General features: G+C 55.6%; 1 protein-coding gene across 2 annotated transcripts; it reads left to right on the top strand.

Annotated features, from left to right (window-relative positions):
- The first annotated feature begins 1,055 nt into the window (after positions 1-1,055).
- On the top strand, positions 1,056-17,874 carry MYO1A (myosin IA). 2 transcript variants are annotated; one of them, XM_058042092.1, is made up of 28 exons: positions 1,056-1,178; positions 2,458-2,573; positions 2,703-2,797; positions 3,370-3,474; positions 3,554-3,600; positions 4,736-4,799; positions 5,524-5,622; positions 5,717-5,820; positions 6,833-6,980; positions 7,072-7,190; positions 8,120-8,206; positions 8,290-8,355; positions 8,468-8,572; positions 8,822-8,884; positions 9,558-9,758; positions 10,854-11,080; positions 12,930-13,130; positions 14,540-14,633; positions 14,723-14,872; positions 14,970-15,038; positions 15,292-15,378; positions 15,620-15,694; positions 15,797-15,931; positions 16,027-16,133; positions 16,204-16,336; positions 16,927-17,079; positions 17,150-17,277; positions 17,722-17,874. In XM_058042092.1, the coding sequence occupies exons 1-28, from the start codon at positions 1,056-1,058 to the stop codon at positions 17,843-17,845; spliced, it is 3,225 nt and encodes a 1,074-aa protein (XP_057898075.1). In that variant the 3' UTR covers positions 17,846-17,874. The 2 variants fall into 2 exon arrangements, with proteins under 2 accessions (XP_057898075.1, XP_057898076.1); XM_058042093.1 differs by lacking the exon at positions 15,292-15,378.
- Positions 17,875-22,730: the final 4,856 nt, after the last annotated feature.

Consider the following 22,730-nt stretch of genomic DNA (forward strand, 5'->3'; position numbering starts at 1 on the left):
AAGGTCGAGCCGGGACTGCCGGCAGCACTCCTGAGGCCGATCCGCACTTCGTGCCTCAGTTTCCCCACCCGGGAGCTCTGGGGGAGGGCCCTGCGGTGTCCCCCTCCCCTCCGTGGGCCGGACCGGGGCCAGCGCCGGGCGCTGGGCTGGGCTGAGCCCCGCCGGTTCCGGGGCAGCCCCAGCTGAAGCCGCTCCAGCCGCTCCTGCTCTGCGACCGGGAGGTGAGTCGGGGACCCTGAGAGCAGCTGAAGCACCCAAACCCCCCGATCCTCAGCGGGATGGGGGGACCCTGACCCCATAACCCCCATCCCATGGGGAGTGGGGACCTGGTGGCATTGGGACCCTCAGGGTGAGCCCAGCGCTGCCCTAGAGCTTGGGGGGCCTCTTTGGTTCCCACCCTGCTGACTTTGGGGTCTCACCCAGCACAGACCCTTGAAGGGTTTTGCCATCTCTAGAGGGTATTGGGATCACCTCCCATCACCTTTTTTTTGCCTCATCTTTCCCCACCTTCTCCTCATTTGTGAACTTTCCCCAGGGCATTGATAAGCGGGGCTGGGTTTACAGCCCTGCGCCCCAGCTGTAAACTGGGGGTGAAGGTCACCCCAGGAACGTGACTGCGCTGTCACAGACAGGTGAGAGATGGGGAGAAGCAGCTCCTGGGGGTCACCTCTTGGGGGGCTTGGGCTCCTCTTCCCCACCGCGGCTTCCCCCTGCCAGGAAGGAGGGAGGAAGTGGAGGCTGAATTAATAATCCTGCCCCAAGAATAGGATCCAGGTGGCCGCGTTTCCTGCCCGGGTCCTGCTTCCCCCCAGCATCCGGCTGCCCCCAGCCCCACCACGGGCTCCTGGGCACCGGGATAGCCCACCAGGTGCCCCCCGTGCTTTTTGTGGGTGTGTGGCTGCCTTGTCCCCCATCCCCAGGGTTGGAGGGAGCAGATAAGATCCCGGACACTGCTGAGGAGCTTGCGGGGCGTTTTGGGGAAGGGGCTGCGTGTTTGTGGGTACAAACCCCCTGTCCCCCGTGCTGTGTCCCAGCTGCCCCGGAGCTGCCCGGCCATGGAAGGCTCCTCGTCGATGCTGGACGCCGAGGCTGTGGCGGATCTGGTGCTGCTGGACCCGCTGACAGAGGAGTCGCTGGTCCAGACGCTGCAGGAGCGATTCCGGCGGCGCGACATCTACGTGGGCAGCGGGACGGAGGGGGACAGGGGAGGGGGACAGGGGCTGCTGGGGTGGGAGTGGGGTATGGGGTGTGGGATGTGGGATGGGGAATGGGATATGGGATGGGGATTGGCAGGGCTGCAGGGTCTGAGATGGGATATGGAGTATGGGATGGGGAATGGGAGTATGGGGTATGGAATGGGAAGAGGATATGGGATGGGGTTTAGGAAAAGCTGCAGGGGATGGGATGGGGATTGGCAGTGCTGCAGGGTCTGGGATATGGGGAATGGGATATGGGATGGGGATTGGGATAGGGGGTATGGGATATGGGATGGGGATTGGGATAGGGGATATGGGGAATGGGATATGGGATGGGGCTTGGGATAGGGGATATGGGGAATGGGGCTTGGGATAGGGGGTATGGGATATGGGATGGGGATTGGGATATGGGGTATGGGATATGGGATGGGGTTTGGCAGGGCTGCGGGATCTAGGATGGGGAATGGGATATGGGTATGGGATATGGGATGGGAATGCGATTCGGGATATGGGATATGGGATGGAGAATGGGATATGGGATATGGAATATGGGATGGTGTTTGGGAAAGCTGCAGCGTCTGGGATGGGGATGGGGATATGGGTCTGGGATGGGGGTTGGGAAAGCTGCAGCGTCTGGGATGGGGATGGGGATATGGGATGGGGATTAGCAGGGCTGCAGGATCTGGGATGGGGTATGGAGTATGGGGAAGGGGATATGGGATGGGAAGAGGATATGGGGTGTGGGATGGAGATTGGGAGGGCTGCAAGGGTCTGGGATGGGGAATGGGATATGGGTGGGGAATGGGATATGGGATGGGAAGAGGCTATAGGGTCTGGGATGGGGATTGAGATATGGGATATGGGATAGGGATTGGCAGGGCTGAAATGTCTGGGATGGGGAAGGGGATATGGGATATGGGGAATGGGATATGGGATGGAGATTGGGAGGGCTGCAGGGTATGAGATGGGGAGCGAGATATGGGGTATGGGATGGGGATTGAGATGGGGAGCGAGATATGGGGTATGGGATGGGGATTGGGATGGGGGATGGGATATGGGGTATTGGATGGGGATTGGGAAAGCTGCAGAATCTGGGATGGGGATTGGGATTGGGATGGGAAGGGGATATGGGGTCTGAGGTGGGGATTGGCAGGGCTGCAGGGTCTGGGATGGAGAATGGGGTCTGGGATGAAGACAAGGATCTGGGATGGGGATGAGAAGCACCAGGACCTCCCAGCCCCTAATCCCTGCTGTCCCACAGACCTACATTGGGAATGTGGTGATCTCAGTGAACCCGTACCAGTCCCTGCCCATCTACACCCCGGAGAAGGTGGAGGAATATCGCAACTGCAGCTTCTTCGCCGTGAAACCCCACATGTGAGCGAGCCCTGTGCCAAGGGCATCACTCCAGGGCAATCCCAAGAGAATCCACTTGGGGCAACACCACGGCCACAACAGGGGCGTTTCCAGGTGGTTCCAACCCCTTCCAACCCCTCTTGCCCGCAGCTATGCCATCGCCGACGATGCCTATCGCTCGCTGCGGGACCGGGACAGGGATCAGTGCATCCTCATCACCGGAGAGAGCGGCGCTGGCAAGACAGGTACAGCCAGGGCTGCAGGGGGGCTCAGGGCACTGAGAGGGGCACGGCAGCACCCACCACCCCACCCCAATATCCCCCACTGTCGCAGACATCTTTTTATGAAAATCCTTTCTTAGGATGGGGGGATGTGGGGAGTGGAGCACAGAGGGAATGGGGATATGGGGGGTGTGGGGGGTGTGGGGATATGGGGAGATCCTTTCTTAAGATTTTTCCTGCTGAGAGGCCTCAGAAGCAAAATGTAAGCATTGATTATCTGCTGCTGTGGGATGCAACAGGTGGATCTGTGATTGGTCTCATGTGGATGTTCGGAATTAGTGACCACTCACAGCAGAGCGGCTTCTCTCTCTCTGTCAGAGCCACAGACCTTTATTTTCATTCCTTTGTGTTCTTAGCTTAGCTAAGCCTTCTGGGATGAACCTTTTCCTTCTATTCTTTTTAGTATAGTTTTCATGTAATATATATATATAATAAAATAATAAATCAAGCCTTCTGAACATGGAGCCAACATTTTCGTCTCTTCCCTCACCTGCAAACCCCTGTGACCACTGTCACGCCCCACCCCTCTCTGGCAGAGGCCAGCAAGCTGGTGATGTCCTACGTGGCGGCCGTGAGCAGCAAAGGGGAGGAGGTGAACAAGGTGAAGGAGCAGCTGCTGCAGTCCAACCCTGTGCTGGAGGGTGAGTGCAGCACATCCTGAGCTCCTCCTCGGGCATCCCAGGGCTTGGGGCACATCGTAACCTTCCTCCTCTCCTGCAGCCTTTGGGAACGCTAAAACCGTCCGGAATGACAACTCCTCCCGATTTGTGAGTGAGCTGGGGAGGGGGATTGGACCCTGCTGGGGCTGTGTGGGTTCTGGTGGGGCTGGGAGAACAGAGGGGATGGGAATGGGGAATGTGGGGAATGTGGGGATGGGGGGGATGGGGGATATGGGGATGTGGGGAGTGGAGCACAGAGGGGATGGGGATATGGGGGATGTGGGGATGGGGGGATGTGAGGGATATGGGGGTGTGGAGAATGTGGGGATCAGAATGTGGGGATAGAGATGGGGATGTGGGGATGTGGTGATGGAGATGTAGGGATGTGGGGATGGGGATGGGGGGATATGAGGGATATGGGGATATGGGGATATGGGGATGGGGGTGAGGAGAATATGGGGATCAGAATGTGGGGATAGAGATGGGGATGTGGGGATGTGAGGATGGGGGATATGGGGATGGGAATGTGGGGATGAGGGGATGTGGGGATATGGGGATGTGGGGAGTGGAGCACAGAGGGGATGGGGATGGGGATATGGGGGATGTGGGGGTGTGGGGATGGGAACGTGGGGATATGAGGGATATGGGGATGGGGGTGTGGAGAATGTGGGGATCAGAATGTGGGGATAGAGATGGGGATGTGGGGATGGGGGATATGGGGATGGGAATGTGGGGATGAGGGGATGTGGGGATGGGGATGTGGGGAGTGGAGCACAGAGGGGATGGGGATAGGGATGTGGGGGATGTGGGGGTGTGGGGATGGGAACGTGGGGATGGGGGGATATGAGGGATATGGGGATGGGGGTGTGGAGAATGTGGGGATCAGAATGTGGGGATAGAGGTGGGGATGTGAGGATGGGGGATATGGGGATGGGAATGTGGGGATGAGGGGATGTGGGGATATGGGGATGTGGGGAGTGGAGCACAGAGGGGATGGGGATATGGGGGATATGGGGATGTGGGGATGGGAACGTGGGGATGGGGGGGTATGAGGGATATGGGGATGGGGGTGTGAAGAATGTGGGGATCAGAATGTGGGGATAGAGATGGGGATGTGAGGATGGGGGATATGGGGACGGGAATGTGGGGATGGGGATGTGGGGGGATGGGGGTGTGGGGATGTGGGTAGTGGAGCTTCCAGTCCCAGCAGGACCCCCCTCCCTGACCCAGCCCCTTCCCCCAGGGCAAGTACATGGACATCGAGTTCGACTTCAAAGGAGAACCCCTGGGAGGGGTCATCAGCAACTGTGAGTACCCACCAACCATCCCAAGGGGTTCCACTCAACACACCCCAGTGATTGGGAAATCAATTTGTAGAAAATTCTCCACACCTGACAGAGGGTTCTGTCATCTCTATACAAACCTGGAGATAAAAAATACTGATTTAAGCATACCATAGAATCAGACAGATGTTGTTGAGAGAGGAACAGAACTAAAACCAAATTTCAAAAGGTAGCCTTGCAAAAAAAGGCTGTATAAAGCTTTGAAAAATTCAGAGAATTTTTGGAATACCTTATTTATAATTGGAGTTATAATTATTTATATTTGGAATACATTATTTATATAATAATGAATATATAATAATTAATAACGAATAAATTTATATAATTATTTATATAATATATTGATTATAATAATTTCTATTTGGAATACATTATTTATATAATAATGAATATATAGTTATAGTAAATAATAAGTAATGTGTTTATATAATTATTTATATTATATATTATATATTATTTATAATTATTCATATTTTGAATACATTATTTATATAATAATGAATATATAGTTATAGTAAATAGTAAGTAATGTATTTATATAATTATTTATATAATATTTCTTTTGTTTACAATTATTTATATTTGGAATACATTATTTCTATAATAAATTATTAAATTATTCAAGTGTTTATTCTACTCATTATCCAAGCCCCAACATGATTTAACCCACCCTGACCCCTCCCTGCAGACCTGCTGGAGAAATCCCGCATCGTCCGGCACGTGAAGGGCGAGAGGAACTTCCACATCTTCTACCAGCTCCTGGCTGGGGCTTCACCACAGCTGCTCCGTAGGTCCAGACCCACAGTGTGGAGGGACTTGGAGGTGGAACAGGAGCTGGGGAGGACCAGGGCTGAACTTCCACCTCCTCTCCCCTCCACCAGAGCAGCTGAAGCTGCGCCAGGACTGTGGGCACTACGGGTACCTGGACCGGGAGGGCTCCAGCCTGCCTGGCATGGATGATGCAGCCAACTTCCACGCTATGCAGGTACCCACGGGAAGATAGGACCTCCCCCCAAAAAAAAATCCTGGAGCCCATTTGTGCTGGTTTAGGGCAAATTTCGGAGAAAACCTTCAAAAGGGGCCCCTCCAGAAAGCAAACACACACAGCCCCTCTGCCCAACCGGTTTGGGGAAGATTCGTTAGAGAGAAGTGGAAAGAACCTGTTTATTTAACAGGCAAAACACCCCCCAGCACGCAAAATGAACAATGTTGGATGACACTACTCTGAAAAAGATGACAAATTCAGGAAGTCTCTCTTGGGGGTGATTGCGCTGTTATCAGTCCCTCCGGTGCTGGGGCAGCTGCTGCAGCCACAGGCTGCAAACTCTCGGTGTTTCCCAGGTCCCAGTCTGAAGCAGGTTCAAGTTGGTCCAAAAAAGGGAAAGGGAAACAGTCCAGGGAAAATTTGGACTGCTTAGTTAAACTAAGGAATTGAGCAGAAGCAAAAAGCAGGAGTGAAGTGAAAAGCAAAGCAAAAAGCAAAAAGCAGAACCATGCCCTGCCCCGTCTCTGTGGTGTCCCACCAGCCGTGGGGGAGCAGGCTGATAACAAAACCAAAACCAAAACAAAACATTCACCCTTCAGAGCCTGTCTTGAAGGCACAGAACATAAAATCCAGCATAAACAGAACACAGGAATGGGGATACAAGCATCATAACGTCACCCTAGGACACCTGTGTGTGTCCCACTAGTTGTGGGGGAGCAGGCTGATAGCAAAACCAAAACAAAACACCCTTCAGAGCCAGTCTTGAAGGCACAAAACATGAAATCCAGCATGAACAGAACAGAGGAATGGGGATACAAGCATCATAACATTACCCTAGGACACCTCTCCGTGGGGGAGCAGGCTGATAACAGAACCAAAACAAAACATTCACTCTGAAGAGTGAAGGCACAGAACATAAAATCCAGCATAAACAGAACAGAGGAATGGGGCTACAAGCATCCTATCACCCTAGGACACCTCCCCATCCCCTGATCTTTGTGTCCATCCCCAGGATGCCATGAGGATCATCGGCTTCTCGCCCACGGAGGTGATAGAGCTGCTGCAGGTGACGGCCGTGGTGCTCAAACTGGGCAACGTCCAGCTGAGCAGCAGCTTCCAGGCCAGCGGGATGGAGGCCTGCAGCATCAGCGAGCCCCAGGGTAGGGAAGAGGGATAAGGGTGGGGATATTGGGGTGGGGGAGACCCCCTCAGCCCCTCCTCGGCTCTGGGAAATGCTGTGTCCTCACGCAGAGCTGCATGAGATCTGCGAGCTGATCGGGCTGGACCCCGGCGCGCTGGAGAGGGCGTTGTGCTCCCGCACGGTGAAGGCGCGGGATGAGGCGGTGCTCACCACCCTCACTGTGCCCCAGGTGAGCAGCACCACCCCCAGTTGTGGGGCTTGTGATATCTCAGGGCTTCAGCTGGTCAGGGTTACCCCAAAATACGTTAAGAGAGTCTCTTTTCCCAGCCCGGTGCTTGAAGGAGTCAGAGCTCTTCAGTTCTTGGTCTCAAGGTTGTTTATTATATCTTATTTATAAACTTCTTTCTTTTGTCCAGCTGAGGTTTGCTTAGCAAGACAGTGAGAGGCACTCTGCCCACCTTTTTATACTAAAAACTACATGTACAATATTTACAATTACTTCCCAATACCTATCACCTATGTTAGACACTGAGCTTCTACTCTAAACCAATCTAAAAGTGCCAACATTACAGCAGAAGAGGGAGGCTAAGAAGAAGGACAGGACATGCCCAGATTCCTCCATCTTGCCTCCTGAACCCCCATTCTAAATCCCCAAAATTCTACATTTTCACCCTGTGATTAACTCACTGTCATTCTACTCAAACTCTTGTGGCTTGTAACTCCTCACACAAAGCTGGTGATTGTTTCCAGCCCTTGGGGTGGTGGTAGTTTTTTATACTAAAAACTACCTGTACTTTATTTACAATAATTTTCCAATACCTATCACCTATGTTAGGCAATGAGCTTCTACTCTAAACCAATCTAAAAGTGCCACCATCACAGCAGAAGGTGGAGGCCAAGGAGAAGAAGGAGAAAGGCTGGACAAGCCCAGATTTCTCCATCTTGCCTCTTGAACCCCCTTTCTAAATCCCCAAAATTCTACATTTTCAGACCATGATCGCCTGGCTCAGAGTCGAGATTGCGCGTGGCTTTTTCCAAATTTATACTTTGACAATTTAATAGATGCCCTTAATTATTAAACTGGATTATACAGTTAGAACAGGCTGGTGCCTGGCAGCCCACCATGAGCCAGGACCAACCCCTCTCCCCTCTCCCCAGGGTTACTACGGCCGGGACGCGCTGGCCAAGAACATCTACAGCCGCCTCTTTGACTGGCTGGTGAAGAGGATCAATGCCAGCATCCAGGTGAGATCCAGAGGATCCTGGAGCCCCAGAAAGAACCTGGACCCCCACCCCAAACGGGGCTCAACACTTCATTATGTCCCCAGGTGAAGTCGGACAAGCAGAGGAAGGTGATGGGCGTCCTGGACATTTACGGCTTTGAGATCTTCCAGGTGAGTGAAGGATGCACCAAACCCCATTCAGGAGGTTGGGAACAGCATTTGAGACACAGGGCAGGGCTGGGAGCTCAGAAAGCAGTTGCCATAAAGGATCCTTCTCTCTCAGGACAACGGCTTTGAGCAGTTCATCATCAACTACTGCAACGAGAAGCTGCAGCAGATCTTCATCCTGATGACGCTGAAGGAGGAGCAGGAGGAATACGTGCGAGAGGTACCTCCAGCCCTTCCCAGAGCACGGCCCCGAGGAGTTTCAGCCTCCCTGGGATGGGGAAGTGCTGGAGACGGCTCTGCTGCACTTCCCTGCCTCTCCCTGCTCCCTGCTGAGAGCGCATTCAATGGCAGGAAGGGATTTGGGATCCTCAGTCCCGTGGCCGGACGTCCGGTTCCTGCCCCACACCGGCTGTGGTGTCCGTGGGGCAGGGTCTGGTTATTCCTGTGTCTGACCCACATCTCCTCTCAGGGCATCCAGTGGACCCCAGTGGAGTTTTTTGACAACAGCATCATCTGCAACTTGATTGAGAACGTGAGTTGTCCACTCGGTGCTGGGATCTTGGGGTTCCAGCTCCTCCCACAGCCCAAACTGGGATCCACTGGGGCTGGTTTAATTAAAATAATTAAATAATTAAATTTAAATTAATCCCCCAAACTGGGATTAATATGGGCTGGTTTGGGGTGACACCTTGATTGAGAACGTGAGTTGCCCACCCAGTGCTGAGATCTTGGGGTTCCAGCTCCCACCACAGCCCAAACTGGGATTCTTGATTGAAAATGTGAGTTGTCCACTCAGTGCTGGGATCTTGGGGTTCCAGCTCCTCCCACAGCCCAAACTGGGATCCACTGGGGCTGGTTTAATTTAAATAACTAAATTTAATTAAATTTAATTACATTTTAATTAATCCCCCAAACTGGGATTAATATGGGCTGGTTTGGGGTGACACCTTGATTGAGAACGTGAGTTGCCCACCCAGTGCTGAGATCTTGGGGTTCCAGTTCCCACCACAGCCCAAACTGGGATTTACTGGGGCTGGTTTGGGTGACACCTTGGGGTTTGGGGTGACACCTTGACTGAGAACATGAGTTGCCCACCCAATGCTGGGATCTTGGGGTTCCAGCTCCCCTCCACAGCCCAAACTGGGATTAATTTGGGCTGGTTTGTGGTGACACCACCCATCATGGTGACACCACCCATCGCACAGAACACCACGGGGATCCTGGCCATGCTGGATGAGGAGTGCCTGAGGCCCGGCGTGGTCAATGAGGACACGTTCCTCACCAAACTCAACCAGCTCCTGGCCACACACAAGCACTACGAGAGCAAGGAGACGCAGAACGCCCGGCGTGTCACCGACGCCAGCCTGCCGCCGCGCTGCTTCCGCATCCACCACTACGCCGGCAAGGTCTGGCTGTGCCTGATCCTCTGCCCTGGGCCACACTCCTCTTCCCAGAGCCCTGATCCTCATCCCAGAGCCCTGATCCTCTTCCCAGCACCCTGATCCTCTTCCCAGTGCCACACTTCTCTTCCCAGCGCCCCAATCCTCTTCCCAGCTCCACACTCCTTTTTCCAGTGCTCCAAGCACCCTGATCCTCTTCACAGAGCCCTGATCCTCTTCCCAGTACTCCAATCCTCTTCTCAGGACCCTGATTCTTTTCCCAGTATGACAATCCTCTTCCCAGATCTCTGATCCTCTTCCCAGCACCCCAATCCTCTTCCCTGTACCTTGATTCTCTTCCAGAACCCCGATCCTCTTCCCAGTGCCACACTCCTCATCCCAGAGCCCTGATGCTTTTCCCAGAACCCTGATCCTCTTCCCAGTGCTCCAGTCCTCTTCCCAGCACCCCAATTCTCATCCCAGCACCTTGGTCCTCTTCACAATGCCCCAGTTCTCCTTCCAGGGCCCTGGTCCTCTACCCAGCATCCCAGACCTTTTCTCAGTGCTCCAATCCTCTTCCCAGAATCCCAAATCTTTTCTCAGTGCCCCAGTCCTCTTCCCAGTGCCCTGGACCTCTTCCCAGCACCCCAGTCCTCTTCACAGCAGCCCAATTCTCTTCCCAGCACCTTGGTCCTCTTCACAATGCCCCAGTTCTCCTTCCAGCACCCCAATCCTCTTCCCAGTGCCCCAATCCTCTTCCCAGCACCCCAATTCTTTTCTAAGTGCCCCAATCCTCTTCCTAGTGCCCTGGTTCTCTTCCCAGCATCCCAGACCTTTTCTCAGTGCTCCAATCCTCTTCCCAGCACCCCAAATCTTTTCCCAGTGCCCTGGTTCTCTTCCCAGCATCCCAGACCTTTTCTCAGCGGCCCAATCTTCTTCCAGGCACCCCAATCCTCTTCTCAGCACCCCAATTCTCTTCCCAGCACCTTGCTCCTCTTCCCAGTGCCTCAGTTCCCCTTCCCAGCCTCACACAGGAGATGTTGGGAGGATGTGCACTGGACTGGGAGCAGGCTGGAGGTGCCCCCCTCCCTGCCCAGCTGCTGACCCCACCACCCTCCCCAGGTGACCTACAACGTGACGGGCTTCATCGAGAAGAACAACGACCTCCTCTTCCGTGACCTCTCTCAGGCCATGTGGGCGGCCCAGCACGCTCTGCTGCGCTCGCTCTTCCCCGAGGGGGACCCCCAAAAAGTCTCCCTCAAGCTGCCCCCCACTGCAGGCTTCCAGTTCAAGTCATCCGTGGCGATGCTGATGAAGAACCTCTACTCCAAAAACCCCAACTACATCAGGTACCGGCCCCTGTGGTGTTTTCACAGTTTCCCAGATTGAGGAGGAGTGGTTGAATTTCATTGCATGTTCTTAGGAGGCTAATTTACTATTTTATATTAATGTAATATAATATATAATATATAATATATAATATATAATATATAATATATAATATATAATATACTATATATAATATACTATATACAATATACTATATATTATATACTATATATAATATACTATATATAATATACTATATATTATATACTATATATTATATACTATATATTATATACTATATATTATATACTATATATTATATACTATATATAATATATTATATATTATATATTATATATTATATATTATATATTATATATTATATATTATATATTATATATATGCCAGGGGGGTCTCTGACCAGTGAGGCAGTGAAATTTTCTGAATACACTGAATATTATATTATATTATATTATATTATATTATATTATATTATATTATATTATATATCATATCATATCATATCATATCATATCATATCATATCATATCATACTATATAATATTATACTATATTGTATTATGCTATACTAAAACTATATTGTACTACTAGTAGTATTTATCATCCTTGATTCACTACAGTCAAAGACAACCAGTACAACAATTTCCTGGAGCCTATTTGTGAAGGCAAAGATATTTATGAGATTTTTATTAAGATTTTGGAGTGGGTCCTCACTGGTTGATATTCTCTCTGCTGATCAATGTATCTCTGTCAGTGTCAGGGTTGCATTGACTTTGAATCTTCATATTTGAGTAATTTTTAAAGGAAAATGAGAGAATATGACACAGACATTGAGAATACTGAGTTGTAAGAATTGAGAAAGGATACAGACAGAAGGTTTAACAAGATAATAATGAAAAGATGGTGACTTCTTCCAGAGTCCTGACACAGCTGATGGTGATTGGTCATTAAGTAAAAACAATTCACATGAAATTAATCAAACAATGACCAGTTGGTAAACAATCTCCAAACCACATTGCAGAGCAGCGAAACACAGGAGAAGCAAATCAGATAATTACACTTTTCATTTTTCTCTGAGGCTTCCATCTTCCCAGGAGAAGAAATCCTGGCAAAGGGATTTTTCAGAAAATATTATTTTTCCAAAAATAACTCTCCAGAGTCCTGACACAGCTGATGGTGATTGGCCATTAAGTAAAAACAATTCACATGAAACCAATCAAACAATGACCAGTTGGTAAACAATCTCCAACCCACATTGCAGAGCAGCAAAACACAGGAGAAGCAAATCAGATAATTACTGTTTTCATTTTTCTCTGAGGCTTCCATCTTCCCAGGAGAAGAAACCCTGGCAAAGGAATTCCAGAGCAGCAAAACACAGGAGAAGCAAATCAGATAATTACAGTTTTCATTTTTCTCTGAGGCTTCCATCTTCCCAGGAGAAGAAACCTTGGCAAAGGAATTCCAGAGCAGCAAAACACAGGAGAAGCAAATCAGATAATTACAGTTTTCATTTTTCTCTGAGGCTTCTCAGCTTCCCAGCAGAAGAAACCCTGTCAAAGGAATTCCAGAGCAGCAAAACACAGGAGAAGCAAATCAGATAATTACAGTTTTCATTTTTCTCTGAGGCTTCTCAGCTTCCCAGCAGAAGAAACCCTGGCAAAGGAATTCCAGAGCAGCGAAACACAGGAGAAGCAAATCAGATAATTACAGTTTTCATTTTTCTCTGAGGCTTCTCAGCTTCCCAGCAGAAGAAACCCTGGCGAAGGGATTTTTCAGAAAATACGACCATGGCAAAGAGACCCCTGGGGATGACTCTGGCACCCCCAAACCACCAACTGTGCTCTGCAGGTGCATCAAACCCAACGACACCAAGTCAGCCATGGTGTTCACGCCGGAGCTGGTGCTGGCCCAGGTGCGCTACCTGGGGCTGCTGGAGAACGTGCGGGTGCGGCGGGCGGGCTACGCCTTCCGCCAGCTCTACGGGCCCTTCCTGCAGCGCTACAAGATGCTCAACGCCCAAACGTGGCCCTGTTGGGACCGTGGGGACAGGTAAGGGGGCTGGCACGCCCTGGGAGGGTCAGGGGGCTGCCAAGGGGGCTCTGACCAATGAGACAGTGAAATTTTCTGGATACATTGGAATTTCCCGTTTTGATTTAGGTGAAATGGACATTTTTGAGTTGAGTCTGTGGTTAGAGAACATAGCTATTGAGCCCGCCAGGAAAAACCTAGGCTCAGAGAAACTACTTCAGTGAAAGACAGAGATAAGGGGAGACAGAAGGTGATAGAGAAAGACAGAGAGGTTGACCTAGGCTCAGAGAAACTGCTTCAGGGAAGGACAGAGATAAGGGGAGGGGGACAGAAGGTGATAGAGAAAGACAGACAGACTGCTGTGAGAGCAGGTCAACCTGACCTAAGAATTCTTTCTGATAAAGAAGAACTAGCAGCAAATGTCACGTGAAATTTGTAAAAAATTTTCAAAATTCATAAAAATGAATATGTATGAACCTGTGACAGTGTTCACAGGGGTCTTAGGATGAGGGAAGAGACGAGAATCTGACTCCATGTTTCAGAAGGCTTGATCTATTATTTTATCATATATATTACATTCAAACTATACTAAAAGAATAGAAGAAAGGGTTTCATCAGAAGGCTGGCTAAGAATAGAATAAGAAATAATGATAACAAAGGTTTGTGGCTCATCTCTCTGTCTGAGCCACCTGACTGTGACTGGCCATAAATTACAAACATCCAACATGGGCCAATCAAATATCCACCTGTTGCATTCCAAAGCAGCAGATAATCAATGTTTGCATTTTGTTCCTGAGGCCTCTCAGCCTCTCAGGAGGAAAAATCCTAAGGAAAAGATTTTTCATAAAAGATGTCTGTGACAAACTTGACCTAAGAATTCTTTCTGATAAAGAAGAACTAGCAGCAAATGTCACGTGAAATTCTTAAAAATGAATATGCATGAACCTATTGTCAAGTTGTATGCGTATGTGTCTGAGAGGGGGATAAAAGGGACCTGAAGTTCCCAGAAGGATAAAAAGGGACCTGAAGCCACCAGAAGTACACATGTCATTTTAAAAGAACGATTCCCACATGCATGTTATAAACATACCGGCTTTACAACTTTCACAAAAAAGTTGTGGAGTTTTGATTATCTCCGCAAAACACAGGTACCAGCACCGTGGTGCCCATCTTGTCCCTTTCACAACCTATTGTGAAATTGTATGCATATGTATTTGAGAAGGAGATAAAAAGGGACGTGAAGTCCCCAGAAGTACGCATGTCATTTTAACAGAACCATTCCCACATGCATCCAGCGCTGTAATGAACATACCGGCTTTACAACTTCCACGAAAGTTGTGGAGTTTTGATTATCTCCGTAAAACTTCACAAAAGTTGTAGAGTTTTGATTATCTCCACAAAACACCAACCCCAACTGTGCCCTGATGCAGGGAGGGCACCGAGGTGCTGCTGGCAGGTCTGCAGTTCCCCGCCGAGGAGCTGGCGTTTGGTCACACCAAAATCTTCATCCGCTCGCCGCGCACTGTGAGTTTGGGAACGGGGGAGTTCAGAGGGATCTAAACTCATCCTGGGAGGTCCTGGGGCTGCTCACTGCTTGCCACGGTTGTGCCCAGCTCTTCGACCTGGAGCGGCGGCGCCAGGAGCGCGTGGCCGAGCTCGCCACCCTCATCCAGAAGATGTTCCGGGGCTGGCGGTGCCGGATCCAGTACCAGCTGATGCGCAAGAGCCAGATCCTCATCTCTGCCTGGTTCCGTGGCCACAGGGTGAGGATAGGGCAGGTTCTGGCCGTGCTTCCCCTGCCCATCCCTCTCCTCCTGGCTCTCCAAGCTCACCCCACTCACCCCCTTTGTTTCCCCACAGCAAAAGAACAGATACAAGCAGATGAAGCGTTCAGCACTGATCCTCCAGGCTTATGCACGGGGCTGGAAGGTGAGAGCTGGGCAGCCCCAGGGCCACCATGGGGCTGGCCTGGTGTGGGGGAGCAGGGTGGGTGGGCACAGGGGCTCTGCGTGCCCCACGGTGGCACCAGGAGCTCCGTGCGTCCCACGGTGGGACCAGATTCACCCTCATCTCCTCTCCCCGTCTTTCCTCCTTCTCTCCTGCCTCTCTCCCGCCTCTCCCTCGCTCTCCATGTCTGTGTTGGTGTCTCCCCCTGGGGCTCCCTGGGCTCTCACCCCCGCAGTCTCGCCGGCTCCTCCGGGAGCTGAAGTCCCAGTGCCGACGCCACGCGGCCGCCACCACCATCGCTGCTCACTGGAGAGGGTACCAGGTAACGGGGCCACGCGCCCTCAGGCCGCTCTGTCCTGCTGTCCGTGCCGTCTGTCTGTCTGCCCACCCTGTCGGGCTGGAGACTCTGTCCTCTCCACTGGGGCCAAACAGGGATGGGGGGTGTGGGGGACATGGGGGATATAGGAGATGTGAGCAATGTGGGGGACGGGGGGACATGGGGGACCCTTTGTGGGGCTGGTGGCGATGTCCTGGTGTCCTCACCGCTGGCGCTGTCCCCACAGGCACGCAAGACCTACAGGAAATATTTCCGTTCCAGCGCCAGCACCTGCCTGGCCAACTTCATCTACCGGCGCCTGGTGAGTGGGGCTGGGGCAGAGGGGGCCACGCTGCCAACCCAGCCCCCTGCCCTGCTGGGTGCCCCTGCCCTCCCCTGACCCCTGCCACGTTGTCACCCCCAGGTGCAGAAGTACCTGGTGGGGCTGGCAAAGAACCTCCCGCCGCTGTCGGTGACCGACCGGACCTGGCCCCCGGCGCCCTACAGGTTCCTGGATAACACCAACCAGGAGCTGAAGAACATCTTCTACCACTGGAAGGTGGGAGATGGGGAGAATTCCAGGTGGGGTTTGGGTGTGCCAGCTCACCTGAGAGAGGTCTTTGGTGGCATCAAATCGTCCCCTTCCCTCGGCAGTGCAAGAAGTACCGCGACCAGCTGTCGGCGTCGCGGCGGGCGCAGCTGCAGGCCAGGCTCTGCGCCAGCGAGCTCTTCAAGGACAAGAAGACCCTCTACCCCAAAAGGTGCCAGGGCAGGGGGCTGGGGGGTGCAGGGGGGCTCGGGGCAGTGATGCTGAAATGGCCTCGTCCCCAGCCTGCAGCAGCCGTTCCGCGGGGAGTACCTGGGGCTGAAGCAGAACCCCAAGTACCAGAAGCTGCACGCGGTGGCCAAGGACAAGCTGGTGATGGCGGACAGCGTGAGGAAGGTGAACAGGGCCAGTGGGAAGGTGAGAGCTGCTTTGGGGCTGTGCTCTGGGCACTGGGAGGGCACACGGGGACACCGTGACCCCCTGCTCTGACCCACTGCTGACACCCTGCCCACGCTGTCCATCTGCTCATGCTGACCCCCTGAACATGGTGACCCCCTGATCGTGGTGGCCCTCTGTCCACAATGATCCCCTGCCCACACTGACCCCCAGCTCTGACCACCTGCTCTTGGTGACCACCTGCTCTTGGTGACCACCTACCCGTGCTGACCACCACCTGCCCATGCTGACCCCCTGTCCACAATGACCCCCTGCCCACACTGACCCCCAGTTCTTGGTGACCACCTGCTCATGCTGACCCCCTGCTCTTGGTGACCCCCTTCCCACATTGACCCCCTGCCCACACTGACCCCCTGCCCACACTGACCCCCTGCCCATGCTGACCCCCTGCCCACACTGACCCCCTGCCCACACTGACCCCCTGCCCATGCTGACCCCCCTGCCCATCTGACCACCCTGCCCATGCTGACCCCCCTGCCCATGCTGACCCCCCTGCCCATCTGACCCCCTGCCCATGCTGACCACCTGCCCACGCTGACCCCCACCCACAGACCGTGCCACGCCTGCTGCTCCTCACCACCGAGCACCTGGTCCTGGCTGACCCCAAGGCTGCCCAGCCCAAGACCGTGCTCAGCCTCGGTGACATCCGCGGCGTCTCCGTCACCCGCTTCTCCGACGGCTTCCTGGCCCTGCACCTCAAGGAGGTACCTGGGGAGGGGGGTCCTGGGGGCTCAGGGGGTCCCCAGCGGGGCTGACCCCCTGTTTACCCCACAGGTCTCCACAGTGGGGGCCAAGGGTGACTTCCTGCTGGTCAGTGACCACCTCATCGAGCTGGTGACTCGCCTGTACCAGACCTTCGAGGCCACCACGGGGCAGGCGCTGCCCCTGCACATCACTGACAGGTGTGGGCGTGGCTTTGGTGGGCGTGGTTACAGTGGGTGTGGTCGCGGTGGGTGGAGTCTGAAGGGCAGGACTACAATGGGTAGGGCAGGACAGGGCTGGGTGCACAGAGGGCGTGGCTTCAGTGGGTGGAGCTAACTTGGGTGGGACCAGAAGGATGGGGTTGATGTGGGTGTGGGCACTGGAGGGTGGGGCTAATGTGGGTGTGGGCACTGGAGGGTGGGGCTGCAATGGGTGGGGTTATTGTGGGCGGGACAGGGTGGTGCTCAGGGTGGGATTGAGGTGGGTGGAGCCTCCAAGGGTGGGGCACCATGTGAGCGACCTGATTGGCTGCAGCAGGAAGCTGCTGAGGAGGGGGTGTAACCAAGGCAGCTCATTGGGCAATGATGAGATGGGTGTGGACATGTCCCCCTCCCACCTCTCCATCCTGACTCCTCCCCTCCCAGGTTCTCCACACGCTTCCCGAAGGGCGACGTGTCCATCACCGTGGTGGAGTCCCCCAAGGCCAGCACCAACGGCCCCGTCTGCAAGAAAAAGGGCAGCAACAAGATGGAGGTCCTGGTGTACTGAGGGGACCCTCACAGGACCCCCACCCTCACACTGACACCCCCCTTGTGTCATCCCCCACCCCTGTGAGTGCTGGCAGCACCCAGGCACAGCTCCAAACTCATTAAAAGGATGCTGAGGCGTCGGTGCCGGGGTGGTGTCACCTCATTTTGGGGTGGGACCTCAGGGGACAATGCCCAAGCTGTGGGGGGCACAGCCCAGCCTGGTGATGCAGCCCCTCAGCCTGGCCCCCCGCTTTCCTGACTTTTCCTGATGCCTGATTGCAGCCAGCGCTCAGCTTGTGGTGATTGGAGAGGCTCCAAATTGTGGCCACTTTTCCCATCAAGTGGCTCACAGGCTCACGCTGCCTCAGAGGCAATTTCTTGGCAGCCGTGGGTGGCTGCATGTGAGGTCCCTGTCATACTCCTGCCCGCTCTGGATGTCCCTGTGCCCCTGCCCAGGGTCCCCCCACCCTGCTGCAGGACACCCTGGCTGGGTGCTGGAGCTGCGTTTAGGGACCAGGAACATGGAGAATGGGATAGAGGGAGGTTATGCACAGCCCCAGTGATGCTGCAGGACCCGCAGGACCTCCATCAGTTCTGCACCCCCCAGGACCCCCATCAGGACCCCCATCAGGACCCCCATCAGTCCTGCAGTGCCCAGGACTCTCTGGACCCCCACCAATCCTGCAGCTCTCAGGACCTGCAGACCCCCTGTCAGTCCCCCAGCCCCCAGAACCCTCAGGACCCCATCAGCCCTGCAGCCCCCAGGTCCTTCAGGAGCTCCATCAGCACTACAACCCCCCAGGACCTGCAGACCCCCTGTCAGTCCCCCAGCCCCCAGAACCGTCAGGACCCCATCAGCCCTGCAGCCCCCACGTTCTTCAGGAGCTCCATCAGGCCTTCAACCCCCCAGGATCCATGGGACCCCCCCCAGAACCCTCCAGCCCCCTGAACCCTCAGGACTCCCACCACTCCTGCAGCCCCCAGATCCTTCAGGACCTCCATCACTCCTTCAACCCCCCATGATCCATGGGACCCCCCCAGCCCCCAGAACCCTCCAGATCCCCATCAATCCTCCAGTTCCCCTGAACCCTCAGGACTGCCACGACTCCTGCAGCCCCCTGAACCCCACATCCTTCACGACAGGGTCTCCCCCCCTTTTCTGCCTTTCCCCCCCCGGCACTCATCAAGCTCTTGACGAGGGTTTTTATCCTGTCCCCACACATCACCCGCGTTACCTCGGGGAGCTGCCAACTCCCCGTCACGTCACCATCAGCACCAGCTCCCAGGTGGGCCCCGGAGCAGCTCCTGCACGTTGGCGGGGCACGTGCGTGTGCACGGTGGTGGCACTTTTGGTGGCCTGGCCGTGTCCCAGCACCGAGAGCTCCCCCGCTCTGTCACGTCCCAGCACCAGGGACCTTCCCCCTCGCCGTAAACAAGCCCGGGGCAGCGCGGCTCTTCACAGCTGCGTCGCACTTGGCATCTCACAAGTAGGTGTTATTAATTAATTAGGCCGTCTCTGGCCAGGCTCCGATTTAATTAACGTTGCCGGCGCTGCAGATGCTGCCCTGCCCCGGGCTGTGTTGCCACGTGAGTTGTTTTCCCGAGGGGCTGCCGCAGCCACCGGAGCAGTCACCGCTGCCTGTTGATCGACATGGAGTCCTTGGATGTCATTTTTGGCCCAGTCCTTCCCTCTTTCCTGCTTTTGCCCCAAATTTTCCTCCCCATCTTCCACCTTGGTCGTGGCATGAGAGTGGGCAGGCCGGGCGTGCTGCAGTGGGGCAGGGTGTGAGTGTGCGGGCACACCTGTGCTCGTGTGTGCAGATGAACACGTGTGTGGGAGCCTGGTCAATCCCCTTTCACCCCCGAGACCCCCAAATCCTGTCTGCACCACCCAGAATCTGACCGGGACCACTCCTCCACGCGTGTCCCCACACGTGCCAACAGACACGTGGTGACGTCCCCACAATGAGGGGCTGGGGGCTGCGTGGGCATGCTCATGGTGGGCACGGTGCCCATGTGCTGACCCCTCATCCCGGCGTTCCTGTGTGGGCACAGTGCCCATGTGCTGACTCCCCACCCCAGGGTGGGCATGGTGCCCATCTGCTGACGCCCGCAACGAGGGGCTGGGGGCTGCATGGGTGCAGTGCCCACGTGCTGACCCCTCACCCTGGGGTGCCTGCGTGGGCATGGTGCCCACCTCCCCACCCTGTGGAGATCTTTGTGGACAGTTGGTTTGCCGAGAAAGGTCACGTCTTAAGCTGGAAGGGGACAAGTTTAGGAGTCAGCAGTCAGTGTCCAATGACAGGCAAGGACATTGTGCCCTTGGTGCAACAACAGGATAGGGGAGAACATCTTTGGCAGAAAAATGAAGAATAGTTTCAATAAAATATCCACAAGAATGCAGAAGTAGGCGTAGTTGGCTGATAAGTAACTAACCAATGGTGAGCTCGCCTTTGCAATTTGTATGAGCCTCGTTAACACCGATATAGAGATGAGTACCTATCAATAAAGTTGGAGATTTCCTGATCAATCATGTTGTGTGCCGCATTTCTCCTGCCGATCCCAACACCACCCCAGCATGGGCACGGTGCCCATGTGCTGACCTCCCATTCTGGGGTACCTGTATGGGCACAGTGCCCGTGTGCTGACCCCCACCCCAGGGTGGGCACGGTGCCCGTGTGCTGACCCCCCACTCTGGGGTGGGCACGGTGCCCATGTGCTGACCCCCCACTCTGGGGTGGGCACGGTGCCCGTGTGCTGACCCCTGATTCTGGGGTACCTGTATGGGCACAGTGCCCATGTGCTGACCCCCCATTTTGGGGTCCCTGCGTGGGCACGGTGCCCATGTGCTGATCCCCCACTCTGGGGTGGGCACGGTGCCCATGTGCTGACCCCTGATTCTGGGGTACCTGTATGGGCACAGTGCCCATGTGCTGACCCCCCATTTTGGGGTCCCTGCGTGGGCACGGTGCCCATATGCTGACCCCTGATTTTGGGGTTCCTACATGGGGACAGTGCCCATGTGCTGACCCCCCACTCTGGGGTGCCTGCGTGGGCACGGTGCCCGTGTGCTGACCCCCCATTTTGGGGTCCCTGCGTGGGCACGGTGCCCATATGCTGACCCCTGATTTTGGGGTTCCTGCATGGGCACAGTGCCCCTGTGCTGACCCCCCACTCTGGGGTGCCTGCGTGGGCACGGTGCCCGTGTGCTGACCCCCACCCCTGCGTGGGCACGCGTGTGCCGCTGTGTGACTCCGTGTGTGCCACGAGTGCTGCGTGGGCGTGAAGCTGCAGGGTGGGGGTACCACCTCCCCCCGGCCCCCATTGGCAGCTCTCCTCTTGCCCACCCACGCCGTGCCATGGGCAGAGCCCCTTATTTAGCGCCGTGCAGCAGCTGCTGCCCCAGTATTTCATCTCCCGGCTGAGCCCGGGCCGGGGGAGCTGCCCACCATCGCTGCCCACCATCGCTGCCCACCACCATCGCTGCCATCCATCACCACGCCCCGAGAGGTCCCTTCTCCGAGGGTCCCTCATCCCTCGACTCCACCGGCAGGTCTGTGTCCCTGTGTCCCCCACAACCCTGGGGGCTTCCCGAGGCTCCCTGTGCCCTGTGCTCACCCCGCTGGGCTTCGGGGAAGGCAGGAGGAGGAAGAGGAGGTTGGGATGGCGCTGGGGAGGGGCACAGGAAGGGGGAGAGATGGGGTGAGGGTGTTGTTTGAATTTGCGGAGGGTTTGGTGGGGGTTCTGGAAGCAAATCGAGCTGTGGGCAAGCATGTGTGTGCCAGGGAGCGTGCCAGGGGATGCCAGCGCGCCAGGGGATGCCAGTGTGCCAGGGAGCGTGCCAGGGGATGCCAGTGTGCCAGGGAGTGTGTCAGGGGACCGGGTGAACGTGCAGGACGGAGCCCGAGCCGTGTCCGTGCCCCACCCTCGCGGTTGCACGGCTCGTGTGCGAGCGCACAACGGTGGCACCGCGGCCACGAGCGGGGGGACACGAGCGGCCACAGCGGGGCCGTGTCCCCCCGCACGGCCCGGAAGGACCCTCCCCAACCCTGTAACGCACCCCCGGGGGTCCAAGGGACACCGGCATCCAGGGAAGCGGCGCGATCCCTCCTCCCCACACCGGAGAGGGGGTCCCGCCGCCCCCGGTCCCCCCGTCTCCCGTCTCTTTCCCTCCCCAGAGCCCGCTTCGCTTCCAGACCCATCCCGGGCCGCCCCATCGAGGGTTGGCCGGCTCGGGACAGCCCCGGGAAGCTCCGTCGCTGATCGCTGCCCCCGCGTCCCCCCGAGGATGAAGAACCGGCCGGTGCTCGCCGTGCTGCTGCTCCTGGCGCTGCCGCTCGCCCTCGCCCGCCGCGCCCCCGCCGCCCCGCCGGGCCCCGCTCCGGTACGGCCGTCGGTGGGGGAAGCAACGGGCGGATCCCGGATCCCCGGGACCTCCCAGACCCCTTCCCACCTGCTTCATTCCCGCAGGGGATGCCCGGCCCGGAGCCGCTGCCGTGGAGCCCCCGCGGCAGCCCCGGGGCCGCCGCCGCCGCCGCCGCGCTGGAGCTGCTGCGGGAGGAAGGCGCCGGTGAGGGGCGGGAGGGCTCGGATGGGAAAGGGGTCGGTCCGCCCGGCGCTCACTCACCCATTTCGGTCTTTTCCAGGTCCCCCCGCGGCGCCGCAGAAGAGTAAGTCCCGCCCGGTGCCGGTGTCGGTGCCGGCGCCGGTACCGGTGCCGCTGACGGCCGGTCTCTCCGCAGGAGACATGCACGATTTCTTCGTGGGGCTCATGGGGAAACGAGCGGCGGGGCGGGGGAACGGCAGCCCGGGCCCCCGGTGCTCCCCGGGACCCCCCGCTCCCGGCGAGGCCCCGCTGCGGGCGGCGTGAGCGGCGGAGCGAGCCCCGCACGGGGCCGTGCCCG

This window comes from Melospiza georgiana, chromosome 29, assembly GCF_028018845.1.
Source record: "Melospiza georgiana isolate bMelGeo1 chromosome 29, bMelGeo1.pri, whole genome shotgun sequence".
NCBI lineage: Eukaryota > Metazoa > Chordata > Aves > Passeriformes > Passerellidae > Melospiza > Melospiza georgiana.